The 14286-nt window shown below is 35.3% G+C and overlaps 1 protein-coding gene across 2 annotated transcripts; it reads left to right on the forward strand.

The window, feature by feature from the left end:
• Positions 1-378: 378 nt before the first annotated feature.
• Positions 379-13474, forward strand: LOC112524699. Of its 2 annotated transcripts, none has more exons than XM_025134648.1 (7): positions 379-871; positions 3219-3318; positions 7956-8021; positions 8389-8500; positions 11057-11154; positions 12230-12291; positions 13014-13474. In XM_025134648.1, exons 1-7 carry the CDS (start codon positions 711-713, stop codon positions 13123-13125), a joined length of 711 nt encoding a protein of 236 aa, XP_024990416.1. In that variant the 5' UTR covers positions 379-710; the 3' UTR covers positions 13126-13474. The 2 variants fall into 2 exon arrangements, with proteins under 2 accessions (XP_024990416.1, XP_024990417.1); XM_025134649.1 differs by having other exon boundaries at positions 11072-11154.
• Positions 13475-14286: the final 812 nt, after the last annotated feature.

A 14286-nucleotide genomic window follows, 5' to 3' on the forward strand; every position in this document is an offset into this window, starting at 1 on the left:
ACCCCAGCCAGGGGCTCTGCCCCTTGGACCCCGCCACCGGGGGCGTTGCCCCCGGACACCCGTCGTTTAGCCCCTAAATCAAAATAAATTCAAACAAGTGTGTCATCTACACCTTCCTTACTTGTTCGATATTTATCATGATTACATTGGTTAACAAATTAATCTCATTACACTTAAATAATATTAATGATACAAATCACTAACAAAAATACAGGACCAAAATTGTAGTTTACTCTTGAATTTTTAACTTGAGAACTAGAGATGATTGGTCGAATTGTGTGTGATGGTTGGTTATAAAAAAAGATAAGAAAAGAAAGCAACGAGAATAAAAGGAGTTGTTCGACTTTTTGCATAATTTTGTAAAAGCAAAAGTGGTGATCAATAATGGTGGAAAATTGAATTCTCCGCAACACCGGCAAAACCACTTTCCTTCTCCATATCAGTTTCATCCACTATCCCCGAATAAGCAGAAGCTATATACCCCCAAATATCCTGTAAACCAGAAGGGTTCGGGTTCAGTGTGTCCATTTCTTTGTTCTTGTTGCACAGTTACATACCCAAAACATCTGTTATACCCTAATTTAATCACACCCATTTGATAGATAGTTTTGCCGGGAAGCGTTTTCAAGGATTTTTGTGGCGGGAAAGGTCCAGAGTTGGCGGGAATCGGGTTGAGTGAGCGCATGTGTAACCGTTAGGATTTCTTTCTTATGGCGAATCCATCTGGAAACGGGACGAATAATAACGATGCGGCTCACCCGAGTCACCACGGCAGCAATTCGGTGCCGGAGCCTGCGTTGCAGCATAATCCTGGTGCCTCAACTGATTGGACTCCAGATGAACAGTCAATTTTGGAAGATGGCCTCGCCCAGTAAGTTTTTTTTTTTTTTTTTAAATTTGTCTACGTTTTGTTAAATTGTTTAACCGGGTTTGATTTTATGAGCATTTAGGGTTTGATTTTTTGTTGTCAAGTAAAATCTATGTATAAATAAAGTCATGATGTGGGCTCACTGGAAGGAATTATACATTAAGAACCCTATTGATAGAAAACACAAACCTAACAGAAATAAAAGAAATTAACCCTCGTCAGGTTGGAACATACGTATATCTATCTATTGGCGTAGCCAGAAAATCCATTAAGAGGGGTCGAAATTTGTGAACTGATTATAATTTTGTTGGAATCTTAATGATAGTAGTTTCTTGGTTCACTTTAACAGTGGCGGATCCATAAACTTTTATAATCGGGGGCACACTTAGGGGTGTCAAAAAAAATTTAAACCAAACCAAGACGGTTTCGGGTTATTCGGTTCTTGGCTTAAGCGGTTCAGTTAATCGAATAAATATAACTTATTTGGTTCAGTTTCTGATAAGTTTTGTACTATTTCGGTTAAACCTGAGACATTATAAAATGCAAAAGAAAGGTTGGATAAAAAAAACCAAAAAATAGTGGTTGATCAAATTCAATAGCAAACAAAATAAGAGAACCAAGATAACTTTCAATGGGTTGGGATTTGAGAGTTGGGGGAATCAGAGTTCAATTGATGTGTGAATTGATGAATCTTGAGGTGCGGGTGGTAAATGAGACTATGAGATGGCAGGAATTAGGGTTGGGGCCTTTTAATTGTTGGGGGCATAATAGTAATTTTAGGTAAAATAAAATTATGTAAACATGCATGTCATGCATTTGTTGGGGGCCTTTGCCCCCTATCCCTTGTATCCGCCACTCTATTGCAACAATTTGGGTGAAATGCTTGTTCCTATTCCTTCATAATTCCTTCGTCTAATGAATTTGTAACAGTATACTCTGCAAGTAGTTTTCTAGAAGTTTTGACTATCAGTAAAGTATCTAAAAATTCCCTTAATTAATAACAATGTAACCAAAGAGCATTTGGCCTAGCATTATCTGGTAACCCAACCCTTTTAGAGGTCAGTGTTCCAACCTCACCACAGGTGAGACGTATGTGAGTTTCATTTGCGGTATATAATTATTAGTCGAAAGATCGTGTGAGGATAGGAGTTAAGTGAGAAGCGTAAGAAGGGATATGAACCCTTGATTACTTTTGATCTCACCCCACCCCATGAATTGCGCTTCTCACGGGAATTGATCCGGTGCATCTCATTAGGGTTGATCTTCATTTAGGATTGATCCAAGGGTGGAGATCCCCTTTTACCCTTCTCACCATAACTTCCATTCTCACCGAAATCCAATCCATAATTATTATATACTTTCCAAGAAAGAAATTAATGACAATGTATGAAAGTCTTTCAAATCATTACCTTCAACAATTTGCAATGGTGAGGATAGGCTGTTAGATTTAGTCTTACCATTTGCCTTAGAGAGACGCAACACAACTAATATTGGACATCCCAGAATAGAAATTTCTGATATATGTTCATGAGACGGAGGAAGTACATTTCAACTAATGCCATACTTGCCTTTTTGTTTGCTTATCATTGTTGAGAATTATAATTGCACTTCCTGTTTAATTTTGTCCAAAAACATATGGTCGTTAACATATTTGGAAAGGTTTAAAGTACAGAATGTGATCATCTTTAAATAAAGAAAAAAAACATTACCGTTCTTGATAAACGCCATATCCCAAAAGGGAAATTTTGACTTCTCATATTACACTCTTTCTGGCTTCATTATACTTTTCAACATGAATTTATCAAACACCAAGTGCTTTTATAAACTTGCTCAAAGACATGTGCAATTAACAGCAAAGTATCTCAAACAGGTCCCTAGTAAATTCTTTTGATTATTAAATTAGTTCAAAAAGATAATATGTGCCCTGGAGTTGGATAGTACATTTTCAAGAGTCCACGCTGTAAAAGTAAGGTTTGAAAATACAAAACAAATAAATGGCTCTTTCAAAATTTTAGTTTGTAACATTGTGTAGTTCGGTATGTAACTAATACTTAGTGTTTGTTCATGTCCAAACCAAATTCGGTATTAAGATCGTGACTCCACACTAAAATATCAAGTAAAAAATACCGACGCCTTTGTAAATTCCTGCCAAACCTTATACCAATTTTATTATGTCACCCAATTGAATAATGAGATCTAACATGTGTATGTGTCAGATAAAGAAACCTAAAATTCAGATCCATAAGTCTCGCCTTTTTGTTTCAAGTTCCCACTTTTATCTAAACCTTTGCTCATCAACCTCATACTTGTTTGGTGTTGTTGACTATTGTTCTCGGGAACCAAATCTCAGGTATGCAACTGAATCAAACATCGTCCGCTATGCAAAGATTGCCGTGCAATTGCAAAACAAGACTGTCCGGGATGTGGCTTTGCGGTGCAGATGGATGTTTGTAAGTTTAGTAGTAACTTCATATTCCTTATTTGTGCACCCATTTTCTAATTTTCCGTTCTTTTTATTTTTTTATCATTTATACCATAACTTTCACTAGACTTGGTTGTAAACACATGCATCAACTCTATATTTATTGACACAATGTTTCAAGTAGGCGATCAATGAGATTGTACACTTTTAATTCCATCCTTTCTACTTACCTATTATCAGGAAAACCATAGTTCTGTGTTTTCACTCTTTATCTTTATATAAGTTTGTTTTGGTTAAATATGTTCCCTTTGTGGAGTGTACATTTTCCCCTTCTGTCTCGATTAGGTATTGATGAGAAATGATTGCTTAATAAATTATGTGAATGGAAGTTCTAGATGACAAAAAATATTAATTTATGAATGCAACATAAATGAGATAAATTCATTAGTAACTAACTATAACCGTTATATACCAGAGTACATAGATTATCATAACAAAAGTTGAAGAATCCAAATGGTACTCATTTACCGAAGTAAAATACTCATATGTATACCAAAATACATGGATTATTCGTAACAAAAACTAAAGTTGTAATTGCTTGCAAATCTCACATGATAATATACATTCAATGACATTAGATTGTAAATACCGGTACCGTACTTCAAGTAGGTGATGACATTGCGCATAACGTCATTGCTAACATAAATTATCATTAAAGATAAAATCATCAATATAAATTTAAATGTCACAAAAAATCATCATAATAATATTCAAAGGGTAGATTGTTAAATAACATGACTGACTACAAAATTGAATTGTACACATCATTTTGCACACTATAAAGTAATACGAAGTTCAATATAATACATAGTTTAATATCATGGCTGAATGGGGGAAGCCTGAACTTGATGAACTGAAGGCTGAAGCTGCCAAGCTGGGAAGGGAAATCGACAGGCATAGAGCAGGTTGGCTTTTGGTAATGTCTGGTTATCGGGTTGGGTAGGGTTCAGTGGGTTCAGCCGGGCCTGGCCCAATTCCAATTTGTATATGCTAGGAATTGAGTAGGCTTTCAGGCTAGGTTATTTTTTCCTATTTTTTGGTAGGGTTGGGTAGGTCAACGGGTTTATTGTGTTTTTCTGCGGACCTAATAAGAAGCTTGTACTTAGAGAAAAAAATGTTCTGCTTGAGCTTTCAAAAGTAAAGTACATTCCCGTTTGTTGTAATCACATATTCACATATCAAAACAATCTTTGATATCATATACACTAGGGGTGTAAATGATGCGAGTCAAGCTTGAGTGTCAATATACTCGACTCGAACTCGATAGCCATTTCTCAAGCTCGAACTCGACTCAAAAACTCGCGAGTAGTTAAAAACTAAACTCGACTCGAACTCGATTGCAATTTTTTAAACTCGAACTCGAATCATACTCACCTGTCGAGATTTATGAAATTTTAGGGTATTCTCTTATAAACTATAAAACTTAAAGGTGTTCTCTTAAATTATTAAGAACTAAAGGGATGCACCTCAAACTTCATCATCAAAAAGACAAAGTTACAAACTTCATTCACCTTCCTCTCTTTTTATAACACCTCTTCATCCTTCTTTTACTATCTTTCTTCCAATGTGAGACAACTTCACTTCTTTTTTTTATGATTTTAGTAGAAAAAAATATTGATTAGTTTTTATAGTTAAAAATGCACAATATTGTTCAAATATTTAAAAATATAAGACATTTTTATTACATTATATTATACATATTATATTATAAAACTGATTATATTTTTTTAAAACTAATTATATATAGAAAAAAACTCAAGTATCTCACGAGGTTTTTTAGTGATTATTGGGTAGCTCGACTCAACTCGTTACATTAATATGTCGAGTCGAGTTCGAGTTTGAGTCGAGCCTATTCGAGTTGAGTGTTGACCGAGTTTTGACCAAGTCGATCTTGAGTAGCTCGCGAGTTGTCTCGTATCATTTACACCCCTAATATACACACATTAAGTGAGCGATGACAAATGGAGGCAACATATAGTTTCTGTTATCGAGCTGGAAATGCATACGATGATAGTATAGACAGTTGGATTAATTGGCTATAGAGCAGAGAACCCCAAGTATATAGTGTACTAAACAGGCTCATGATCTTTTACGCATGAGTTTACAAATTAGGTTACATACTAATTATATTTAACCATCTTCCTTCAGTTGGAGTAATCATATTGATCTTGCCTAACATACTACTTACAAAGTAATACGAGCATTCCTTAATGAGCTTAGTTAGGACATCAAGCTGATAATCAATATGAATGGATTTTTTTTTTTCCAGATTTTATATGGCTATTACATGATTACATACAAATGGTAGTCAACCATCATGAGCCATCTGATAAAGTACTTGGTTCATGGTTATATGCATGGTTACTTGATTGTTACAAAGTAATGCATGAGATCGATGTCTAAGGATTCCGTGCTTCTTTACTAGACATCTAGTCCATGTTATTACTTATGGGATGTTTGTCATGGCATAATACTTTAGACTATTATGCTGGAATGAGAAACTACTGCATATTTCTTGCTTTATCTCTTGACATTTTGACATCATATAAGAACACTGTAAGCTGTGGTAGGCCTTGTGATGTGTTCTCGAAAACTTTATTACGAAGGAATGGAAAGGAGAGGGAAGGAAAGGGGAGGAAAGTAAAAAAAAACCTCGTGTTCTCCAAACGTTTTTAAGGAGAGAAAGGAAAGGAAACTGAGGGAAAATAATGATAAGTTCCCTTCCAAAACTTTCCTCCCAAATGTAGGAGGAAAGAAATTAAAACCCCTTAAAAATATTATTAAAATTACAAAACTACCCACTTTTTCATTTTAATGGGTATATTTGTAAATATGACATCTTCCCTTTCTGTTCTCTCTCGTTCAAAAACATGAAAATTTATTTTCTTTCTTTTCCTAACCTCTTGAGAACACAAATAAATGAATTCCTTTTGTTTCTTTTCCTTCCATTTCTATTCTCCCCAAATTTGAGAACACAGCGTTGGTGACATTGATCATTTTGCCAAGTGAACATATGATAATTACGTTTATCATTCCAGGTCCCTCCTCTATGAAGGCTCTTACTTTGAAGTGTCCCCACTGTGTATATAAGATGTCTTTCGCAAGAGTACCCATGAGATACCGTGGTATTCTAAGGACAAAGTCATGAGGTATAAACATGCTAATTATTTCACCGAGCATCATGCCTGAGTAACTGTCAAATATTCAAGTCCCTTACCATCCTTCCCCTATTGTGAAGGATCAAGAGGCTTGCGATCTTCAATTAATAACTTGTTATTTTGAACTATAGGAGAATCATGAGGATGGCACCCAATACCTCATAAAATAACAAAAAACATAATTGCTGAAAAAATATAGACCCTGGGGTTACAAGATCTCATCCCCTAGAAAAATCCAAGACTAGGAAGATATTTTGTCGAATGAGGGAGTTTTTCAGGTCAATTATGATCTTATCATTGTGTAATCACTACCATCTACAATTTCAACAACTATCTTATGGCCATGATATGCTTGTAGAACGATAAAGTAATCATCGTCATCATGGATCATATCAAACCAATTGAGTCTGTCACCAAATGAATCCCCAAGCAGCTGCTTGAAACCGTATACGATCAGATTTGACAAACTTCTGAAGGGTTCATAGAAGAATGAGATCTGGTGGTTGATCATAAACCTACTCGGTGAAGAATGTTGCTTAGAAAGACTGTTAATTTCAATCATGACATGTCAGTAGGTAGCAGCTATATGATTGTCATGAAGCACCAGTGAATTGTAGCAAGGTAATACATGCAGACGAAGGCCTTTTCTGGCCATAGGTGAGAAGTTTTCTCATAATCATCTCATATGCCTGTGAATAGACCCAAGCCAAAAGATGGGTTATTTGCAAGTCCTAACAGCAACCAACAAAGCATTCTTCCAACTCCCGAGTTTTAATCTTCTTAAATGCATCAATATCTTTCTCCTTGGCTTTGTATCAACAGAGAAGGTGTAGTGCCTTTGACACATTTTGTGAGAATAAAATATTTACTGCAGTGGTAAAGGCACAAAACTTGGGAAAGATGGCATTATAGGCATAAATTTTAGATAAGATGATAGGTAATAGAAGGTACACCAGTAGGAACTGATACCATTATAATATTAGGGTTTTGCATGATTACTTTAGTAAATGGTGAACCTGGAGTATATAGCACCTTTAGATGGGTGTGGACCCTTACACATTAAGTTGCATACAGAACTAATACATGTGATGTGACACCACGCATGCTCAGGTCTGTAAATCTTGTATGCTCTTTCTTGTGGTTGGTACAAGCTCATGAACATAGCTGTTTCAGTTAGCAGGGGTAATTTGTAAGATTGTGCTTCATTTGAACAAGCTTTGGTGTGATAATTTCATTTTATTAGGAATGCTGCTGAACTTTTCTAGACAAGTTCGTCGAAAGGTTTGGCATTATTTACTAAAATGGAGAAATACCTGTGAAGCCCTCGTATTTTAAACTCTATTTTCTCATGAAAAACTCATTTTGGTGCCTATCTCTGTTGTAATAAGGATTCATCAAATGTTACTGTTCCACTTTGTTCTATGATTTGATTTATTCGTCTTACCAGAAAAGGGATATCAACAAAAGAAGGAAAGAAGATTACATCTTGACAAGGAAAAGTAAAGACAGGAAGGTAAACCTGTTATTTTATAATTCTTCCTGAGATATTTTGTTTTCTGCTTATACAGATCCATTGTTATTTTTGTTATATTTAAGAAACGCACCAATCAGCAACTTTGTCTGTCAATAACCCAAAAATAGGAAATTGTGATTTGATGATAATGAGAATCCGAAAGGACTGGATGCACCACAAAAGGCGAGTCGGATAGAAAGGAATATTCATCTTGATTTTTTAATTCCACAGGGAGTTGGTTGGTCTTTGTTGTTGTCATTGTACTATAAACTAATAGCGGCCCAATTTTTCATATTAGTAGTTCAATATGCCTGTAATTCTGGGAGGCTGAGGGAAATTAAAAATGCATTCTTTTTCTCATTTTCAGGAAAAAATGAATGATCATTTGGCAAGTACATCTCATTTAGCAACTCAAACTAAATTTTCTTCATATGTTCAAGGAGCGGTTGCAAATGGAAAATCAAATGCACTGTACAATGGTTAGTTCTTTCTTCCATTTACTTTTGTACTTCAGGGTCATATGAAAATACCCAACTACTTTGATATCAATGCAGCATAACAAGTATGATTTTGGTTCAATTACATAATTCTATCTGCTTCAGACCTTCATTTTTGCTAGAAGATGTTAACCTTATCTTTCTTCAGTCTACAGTTCACACAATTTTTCATCATTAGCAATGAGTTTTTGAAGCTCTTTCATTTCTTTTTGAAAACAATATTCTTAGAAGAAAAAAGTGGATAAAGTTTGATTATTGTGTATAACCTTATGATTGAATACAACGAAAAAGGGAAAGAGAATGAAAGATTGATCTCCTATTGTAAGATCATCCGAAAAGACCAGCTAAGCATGATTGGCTTGGTCAGCCTTTACCTTCGAGATGGTTAACCACTTATTTAACTGTGAGAGGGGGGTCATTCAGAACCCGCTGTCTCCAGAGCGAGGGGAATCCTTTCCGTGCCTCTGAGGAAAGATTCTCGCTACTCAAGAAATTTAGTAAGTGATTCTTGAAATGCGTACTTTATTCATATAGAGTACATGAGAGATTAAGACAACCATATACAAGGGATAAAGATAAACTTTGACCATCTGAAGGATGAAGATAAACATAAAACAACTGTTACATGTATCTAAAACAACTCAAGTTTTGAGCATATTTATCAAATATGCCCCAACTTGCTACTATCTCTTGGTCTTATATACGGCCAATATGTGATTCACTTTGAGAAAATGTTCCAGTATCTGTATTTTGATGTTTCGAACACACTTGGACTAGTTCTGGTAGAGGGTGGTTCAGGGGAAGTACCAACAACCTTTATCGAACAAAATGACAAAGCTATGTCAATGTGTAGTGTGTTCACTAAAAATGGTTATCTGGAAATGTGATCCATCATCACAAACATTTCCATCAGGGTTAGGCTTGTGTAGATGGTGTTTAGGGTTCTGAAGTACACCAGAGCCATACATCGCAATGCTTGTAAGTTTATACATGCTAACAACATAATAGTTATTATATAGAGTACACTAGAGATAAGATAACGCTATGTAAAAGTAAATAATAAGCATAGGCCATTTAAAGGATGATGATTAGTATACAAAATATGTCTAATGACGAATTATAAGTATTAGGTATGGCCAATGCATCAACTTCCCTTATGAAAATTTTGCTTTTATCGTGGAGGTTGCAGTTGTAGAAGAGTGAAAACAGTTGCTAGACTTGCAGTTTGATGGATTACATAATAAACTTGTGTGTACTCATTTGACATACATCTTATTTTTTCTATTTCCAGTTGGTTTGTGAATTATTAACTAGCTTGTTATATGTTATTTATTGTCGACAATGCCAAAACAGTTACTCATCTTCAATTGTATCATTTTTTGTATTTATATCCATATCCTTTCAACTGACACCATGCAATTCAGATTAATACTCAGGGCCTGTTTGTTAGCAGCTTAATGAGCTTAATGGGACTCGCAGCTTATTTGATCAGCTATACATGACTGTTTGCTAGTGGCTTATAAAGAAACCGGCTTATTCAGTAAGGTTCTAGTGGGATCTTTATGCAGAAAGCCAAGAAAAATTCAAACCTACCCACTTCATATTAAAAAACACGCTCCTTCCATCTATGAAAAAACCCTCCCAATCTATACAAGTAGGTTAATGCACACAGACAGCTTTATCCATACATGACTTAATGGAAAACCAACCAAACAGCCGCTTTGAGTTGAGAGAGTTCGGACAGTAATGTTGCTGTATGCCTGATAGAATTTTTTTTTTTTAGGTTCAGTGACACCTTACACAGGTCACCATTCACTGGCTTGCTTGCTAGTTCAACACTATTCCTAGGACAAATAAGATGTAAGATGAATGGAGGTCCCAATCTACAATGATAAAGAAGAGGTTTAAAACTCTACTAAGAACGCAGCCAGCTATTATGACAAATAAAAATAGGTATTATGAGTCTATGACAAAAAAATCTTAATCTGCGAAAATAAAGAGGCATTCATAAATTTGTACTAAGAATGGGGGTCCAATCAGATCACATTATTGGATCAATACATAAAAATCTGAAGGCTTTTCTCTTGTTTAGTCTTTGATAGATCTTGAGAAGACACAATGATAGGGTGCTTATGCTAGTTGGGTAGTGCTTAAAAAGATATCCCCAAACACATGTAGCGTTCACTGGATGGACATAGGTGGGATACTTCGATTCTAATACTATCATATGTATATGTGTTTTAGAGGAGAATGAGTTGATCTACACCTAGCATTCTACGACTGCTGATGCTAAAATGGAGATCCATCATCATTTCTATGGGTCTGCAAAACACATACATGATAATTTTTGGTGAAGGAAAACAGGGTCACGTTGGACCTCAATATGAAAATAAAAATATGAACCATTAGATATTGGGTCTGTTTGATAAGTCTTGCTTTTTTTTTCCAACACTAGCCTTACGTCAGCTGTTTATATTCTAATGCATAGTTACATATCCACATTGCTTTTTATCATCAACTTCTATTGATCGACTGCAGTTATACTGCCTGCAGTTCTTGCCAGTCCAGCTGGACAGCTTCTTGAGGAAAACGCACTGGCTTTCGAGCGGGTTTCTGCAAATCTTGAAATTGAACAGGTGATGTATCCATACGTGTTATGATTCCCAAGATGATTCTGTTCTAGCAGTTGTTAAAGTAGTATGATGGACCATTTAGTTTTGCTATTTTAATAGCAACTGCTATGTCAAAAGAGTCCACTACCTGACAGAAGTTGGCATCATTTGTTTGCTGATGAAATATTAAAAATAAAATTAGCTGGTAGAAGCAAAACTAGAGAAAATTGAGGGTACCAATTACCATAGAAATTGCCGAATTCTAGTACCATCAGAAGTGAAGGGATTGTATCATATTTCTATAAGCTTATTGCATGAAGCGTAAACAAGTTGTAATACTGATCTTAAGTTCTGTAACCTTATTCTTCTCATCATTCATCCATTTCCTTTGCTGGTAACAGCTACGGTTTTTGCATTATCTGAAAGGGTTATGCAATGAGTAATGTTTTTTGTCACCCATTTGTTCCCTCGTCTCATATAAAGCTTCTATGTGTTTTAAGGATGTTTCTTTAATTTTGTTGGCTGATATGAGTCCTATGTTCCATTGCAGCTAAAGCAAACATTTTTTCCTTTATTCTTGTTGGCTGATTTGAAGGTTTTCCATACCTCCAATATGGTGTATAAATCCCATTAATCGGTCTATATGGGATGCAATCAAGCTATTTTGATCATCCGAATCTCATATTTATTATTGTCTAAAGCAAGTTTTTCATTGCAACGCATGATTTTTCTTGCTTATTTTTATCAGTTGATGTTTGGTGTTGAGGCAGCGACAACATTAAAAAAGAACTACAATTATCAGTCCAGGTAGCGTTTAGTACGCAAACATGATTGGAGTGGATAGAATTGAACAGGACAAGAAGGTAGGATGGGACAGGACAAGTTGATTGTCTGGTGTTTGGTATGACTAGGACCAGATAGGACTGGACTAGACAATTTGAGAACTATAAATAAAGTTATTAAGACGAATGATCCCACATTTGAGAACATTGTGAATGACTCGGAAATATGATGGTGATATAGTTTCTTCATATGCATATGGCTATGTGTCTTTATGGTGCCTTCTATATTTACTCTCTACTTCTGGCACTTGCAACAGGCACATGAGAATATCAGTCTCCTTTGCCAAGTTCGGAAAAATATCCTCGATATTATGAACAAGTAATTTCTCATTTACCCTTGAAAATTGTTTTTTGGATGCATATTCTTCCCTTCAATTGTTTTGAGAAGTGGACTAGTGTAGATGTTTATCAGGAATTCGATAGCACATAACTCTGTGTAGGCTTGGTTATTTGACATTTATACCAGTTGGAAGAAACCATGTCGCTTCTCTGTGGCCGAAAGGTCGTTTGTTTGAGGGTTATTTAGCAGAACCTTCAAATAGATTTTCTTTTTAAATGCATGGTTTTCTAACAGATTTTGGGACATTCTTTTGTCAGGCGAAGATGTTCTGAATCTGTCGGATCGTTATGCATTTACTAAAAAGAGTAAATTACATTTTTTGACCCGGTGGTTTGTTGAAAGTTACTATTTTAGTCCTATGCTTTTGAAATTACAATTTTCATCCCTATGGCTTACAAATCATTGTTGTTTTCATCCCTATTGTTTACGATTCGTTGTTGTTTTCGTTCTTATGATTTACAATTTGTTGTTGTTTTCGTCCTTATGATTTAGAATTGGTTGTTGTTTTCGTCCTTATGACTTATAATTTGTTGTTGTTTTCATCCCTCATACTTGAAGGTAGGAGTTAGTATGAGAACATAATGCATTTTTAAAACAAAAATCTGTCAAAAGGTTGCAAAGTCAAGGAGCCTTGGTGCATCGTAATGGAAACCAATTTGAAAGAGATCCAAAAGTAACCATTGATTATCTATCGACTGCAGTTTATGTGAAACACCGGAGAAACTGAAGCAGATGCCACCGCTTCCGGTGAAGCTGAACGACGATCTTTACAATTCGTTGCTTCCTCGCTCAACATTTCATCAGCTGCAATAATGATTCCTGCTGCCGACATTCGTGTAAGACACCAACAACATGATGATTGTCATGGAAATAATTCATGGGTTTGTCGGTTTAGTTCTTTGTTTTGAGCAATCTTTGCAGTAAATAGAGAAATAAGTAGCAGCAGCAGCAGCAGCAGCAGCATTGAGTTTGGGAGTTTTGAATTAGGGTTTGATAGTCTGAAACATGAAAACTAATGAATGCTTTTACCAAATTTGTAGAATTCTTTTCACTCACTTTCTTTGGTTTGCAGAAATCTTTGAAGATGCTGTTGGAGTAAAATAAGAGTACTTAAATCTAGTCATGAAAACTAACGGGGTGGGGATTCCCTGCTTTTGCTTTCATACCCGCTACCCTGACCTTGATTAATTTAATTTATTTTATTTAGTATATGCATATAAATATGTATATGGTTGTGTTCCGGTGAAAAAGAGAGTTAAAGTAAGAAGCGTAAGAAGGGATCTTCACCCTTAGGTGTACATCAAGATGGGATGCACCAGATCAATGGTTATGGTTGAGTTTGAGATTAAAGGTGATAAAGGGTCCACATCCCTATCCCTTCTCATGCTTATCACTTTTCTCACCTTACCTTTCCTTCTCACACGATCCTTTGTCAATATGTATATATATATATATACATTTATTATTATATTTGATTTTCAATATTGATAATTCATTATAATTATAATGTTAAAATGCATTGTTTTTATTTTATTTTACTAAACGGGTATCCAACAGGTTTTCCTAACCTGTTAGGGATTCCTCCCTCTAAACCGGTAGGAGATTAGTCGGAGCAGGGTTGGGGATGAGGGGTTTAGACGGGGGTTGGGGATGGGGGGCACGTTACCTGCCCAATGCCCAAAACAATAAAATTCACATGTAATCGTTTTTATGTCTTTCCCATGTCTATGTTATTGCAAGACACATAATTTACTTGTTAATACATGTACACCTTATTGTTTTTTTAACTTAAATAGAGAACAATTAGATGAGGTGTTATATATATATATATATATATACTAGAAGCGTACTCGCGCAATGCAGCGAGATACATCATGATTTTAATATTTCATTTTATTCTTTATCTCAGTCGATGTTATAATATGGTTTTATGTGATTTTGAGAAAACGATGATGTTTTTATTTTTGAATAAAA

The sequence above is a fragment of the Cynara cardunculus genome (genome assembly GCF_001531365.2).
Source record: "Cynara cardunculus var. scolymus isolate 2C chromosome LG 13, CcrdV1, whole genome shotgun sequence".
Taxonomy (NCBI): domain Eukaryota; kingdom Viridiplantae; phylum Streptophyta; class Magnoliopsida; order Asterales; family Asteraceae; genus Cynara; species Cynara cardunculus.